The 3780-nt window shown below is 36.6% G+C and overlaps 1 protein-coding gene across 1 annotated transcript in view; it reads right to left on the bottom strand.

The window, feature by feature from the left end:
• LOC107550139 (sodium/bile acid cotransporter 7-like) overlaps positions 1-3446 on the bottom strand; it is a 7051-nt gene extending 3605 nt beyond the window's left edge. The window contains exons 1-5 of the mRNA XM_016231367.1: positions 3243-3446; positions 2375-2457; positions 2166-2302; positions 1683-1758; positions 31-73 (exon numbers count right to left, since the gene is read on the bottom strand). Of these exons, the coding sequence (XP_016086853.1) occupies positions 31-73; positions 1683-1758; positions 2166-2302; positions 2375-2457; positions 3243-3405 (502 nt within the window). The 5' untranslated portion in view covers positions 3406-3446. The remainder of the gene's footprint in view (positions 1-30; positions 74-1682; positions 1759-2165; positions 2303-2374; positions 2458-3242) is intronic.
• Positions 3447-3780: the final 334 nt, after the last annotated feature.

The raw sequence follows: 3780 nt of genomic DNA, 5'->3' as shown, positions 1-3780 counted from the left end.
CCTCCCTTTTTTATGTCTCTGTTATCAGACTTACCAGAAAACTCCCAAATGCAGAATTGAAAATGGCTGCAGCCTGAAGAAAGAATATATACACTGAATACATAAACATATACATTCAACTGGTTGTAAAGTTATGATTTGTATAACAAAGTGTGATTATAGCAGTGATTGTAACAGTTTTGCGGTGGTCTGTTTGTAAAGTTTTGATGAAATACATATGCAAAGATGTGATAGATGTGATTGAGTGTTTTTGAAACATGTTACCCTTATGGTGGAATGTATTTGTAAAGTTGTGATTGCTGTAATGGAACGGGTTTGTAAAGTTGTGATTGTTGTTATTAGGTGTTTCTTTAAAGTTGTGATGGGAGTGAGCTTGTAAAGCTGTGATGATTTTGATGAAAGGCATTTAATTCTAGGGTTTTACTTATTATTATACACCAAATTTTGTGATTGTGCTGTTGGAAAGTAATGATTTCTATAACAAAGTGTGATCATAACAATAATCATGATTTTGTGGTGAGGTCTGTGTGTAAAGTTTTGATGAAATTCATTTTTAAAGTTGTTACTTACATAGGGGAATGTATTTGTAAAGCTGTGATTGTTGTTATGGAATGTATTTGTAAAGTTGTGATTATTGTGATGGAGTGTGTTTTTAAAGTTGCAGTAGGTGGAAACTTGCAAAGTATGATCATTATGATGAAATGCATTTGTAAAGTTGTGATAGTTGTGACTGAGTGTTTTTGTAAAGTAGTTACCCATATGGAGGAATGTATTTGTAAAGTTGTGATTGTTGTGATGTAATGTGATTGTTTGTAAAGTTGTGATTGTTGTGATGGAATGTGATTGTTTGTAAATTTGTGATTGTTGTGATGGAATGTGATTGGAAAATTTGAGATTAATGTGTTTGTAAAGTTGTGATTGTTTTGATGGAATGTGATTGAAAAATTTGAGATGAATGTAATGTGATTGTTTGTAAAGTTGTGATTGTTGTGATGGAATGTGATTGTTTGTAAATTTGTGATTGTTGTGATGGAATGTGATTGGAAAATTTGAGATTAATGTGTTTGTAAAGTTGTGATTGTTGTGATGGAATGTGATTGGAAAATTTGAGATGAATGTGCTTGTAAAGTTGTGAATGTTGTGATGGAGTGTGTTTTGAATGTTGCAGTAGGTGCAAACTTGTAAAGATATGATCATTGTGATGAAATGCATTTGTAAAGTTGTGATAGTTGTGATTGAGTGTTTTTTAAAAGTAGTTACCCATATGGAGGAATGTATTTGTAAAGTTGTGATTGTTGTGATGGAATGTGATTGTTTGTAAAGTTGTGATGGAATGTGATTGTTTGTAAAGTTGTGATTGTTGTGATGGAATGTGATTGGAAAATTTGAGATGAATGTGTTTGTAAAGTTGTGATTGTTGAGATGAAATGTGATTGTAAAACTGAGATGAATGTGTTGTTAAAGTTGTTGTGATGGGTGCAAGCTTGTGATGTTGTGATCATTGTTATGAAAAATGTGACTTTGTAAAGTTTTATTTATAAAGGGGCTTATTTATTATATATTACACCAAATTGTGTTATTGTTCTGTTGGAAAGTTATTATTTTTCCGATATATTATACAAATTATCATGATTTTATAGTGAGGTCTGCTTGTAAAGTTTTTATGATGTATTATTATTTACCTCATTTCCTCCTACAGCTTTAGTTAGGATGACAGCAGAGGAAACAGGAGGAGGCATACAAGCAACCGTCTGCAACCTGAGAGAGAGAGAAGTTAATAAATAATAACATATAACTTTGCATTTAAATCGCATTTGTTTCACTGTTTCCCACCGTATTTCCAGACAGGAGCAAGCAACGCTCTACTATAACTACCCTGAGTCACTTCAGGACATTTCAGCTAATGGTTGTGCTGTAGTAGCTCATAATCTTAAATGTTATAGAAACATGAAAGTCTTTTCTGTCTATGAAAGGACGTGTGGAGGTTGCAGGTGAACACAACGACTCTCTTGCAGGAAAATAACCAAAAGCGCCAACACTGAAGACCTCTGAGATCCAGTTACACTCAGCGCAAACCTACCGACAGAGACTCCATTCAGCCGAGCGGCGAACAGGTAGACAGGGTGACTGTGTATAAGAAAAGGACTGAAAATACGTGCACTCACCCTCTGAGAAGCCACTCGTTGATCGCCGTTAGGGCCAGAACTTTGAGAAGGAGCCAAATGGCGATGGGGAAAAATACTAGCGTGAATGTCTGGACGAAGAAATGCAACTTTACATGCATTAATGCACTTGCTAGCTCCTGAAAACAGAGCAAAACAGACATTAGTTTATTAAAAATCTATAACCAAAAACCAAACAGGCACCATCATACCTCTGTTTTCAAAGACAAGCCACTGTTAAAGAAAATAACAGATACTGCAACATAGGTGATGGTGATCTCCGGCCGAAGAGGACCTGAAAGAGAACAGATTAATGATCATGGGGAAATAATAGCATGAGGTATTACGCACATAAAATGGTATTAACATATTTTGGGACACTAGGATAATGGCACTAGCGTAATAGCATGGCAGTTTGGACAGTTAAGCATGGTTTTCTTCAATTTCTCATAGGCGTACAATATAAATACTATAGTATATAACCACGGTAGTTATTCAGTATCATATTATACACATGTGTATCACGGTACCCTCAATATAATGTTTTGTAAGGGGATTTCTAAAGTAAAAAATCCAACTGATATATAGTGATGATTTTCTATATTAGAAATTCATATTGGTGGAAAACAAGCATACTAATGATTTTTGCTATAACATACCTGATCAATCCAACTTACAACTATTTTAAACCCAAATCCCATTTCTATCTATCTATCTATCTATGACTATATAACCTTCAAACTTCAAGGCGTTTTAAACTATCCACTATTTAAAACACCCATCAACCTGTTGCCACACAAACCACAGCGATTAAAACACTGCATGATCATGAACACATGCATTTAGATAGAGACATTTAACCCCATCTCACATCATAACTACTTGCACTTTATGTCAATGCACATGCATGCATGCAATCAATCATTGATCACTCCCTTGTTGTGTCATATTCATGCATACGAGTCATCCTGATCCTTTCCTAACGTTGATCAGACCATAATGCTTTATTACCGGTGCATTAACTGATTTTAAAGTTTTTATAGACTTCAGCTGTCCAGAAATGCGTCCGGTCATTCTCACCTCCTTTCACTCCCACGGACGGCGCGAGCTTGGCGCACGTGATGACCAGCACTATACCGATGATAAACCATTCTTTACGGACGCGAGCGATCAGACCCATCGCCCCTCGAACCGACGAGCATCCAACACCGACCCGTCGAGCCGCACTCTTCCGGACACACATGCGATACCGTAACGAGCGGTGTCAGAGCGCACGCGCTTTGTGAATACACGAACGCACTGCTACTAGTAGAGCTTCGTGAATATTAATAGGATTCAGAGACAGGCTCCGCCCCCTGCGTCAGGACGCTACTTGCTTCACAGCGCTCTGCGATTTGAGGTTGCCATAACAACCATGGTACGCTCATGAATATTAACTACTGTGGCGTTTAACAATCAAGTGCATTCAGAATCATCAACAATTGTATTTAATATTCATAAGCAAAGGCTTATAAATATTAAACACACCGTAATGACTGGTATCAGAGCGCACACTTATGGAAATGCATAGCTGTTTGGTAATTAAACTCTTGCACTCACACATTTTCTGCATTGACTT

The sequence above is a fragment of the Sinocyclocheilus grahami genome, unplaced genomic scaffold, assembly GCF_001515645.1.
Source record: "Sinocyclocheilus grahami isolate Dianchi unplaced genomic scaffold, SAMN03320097.WGS_v1.1 scaffold389.1, whole genome shotgun sequence".
NCBI lineage: Eukaryota > Metazoa > Chordata > Actinopteri > Cypriniformes > Cyprinidae > Sinocyclocheilus > Sinocyclocheilus grahami.
The sequence above is the reverse complement of the archived record's forward strand: the minus strand, read 5'-3'. Positions and strand labels throughout refer to the sequence as shown.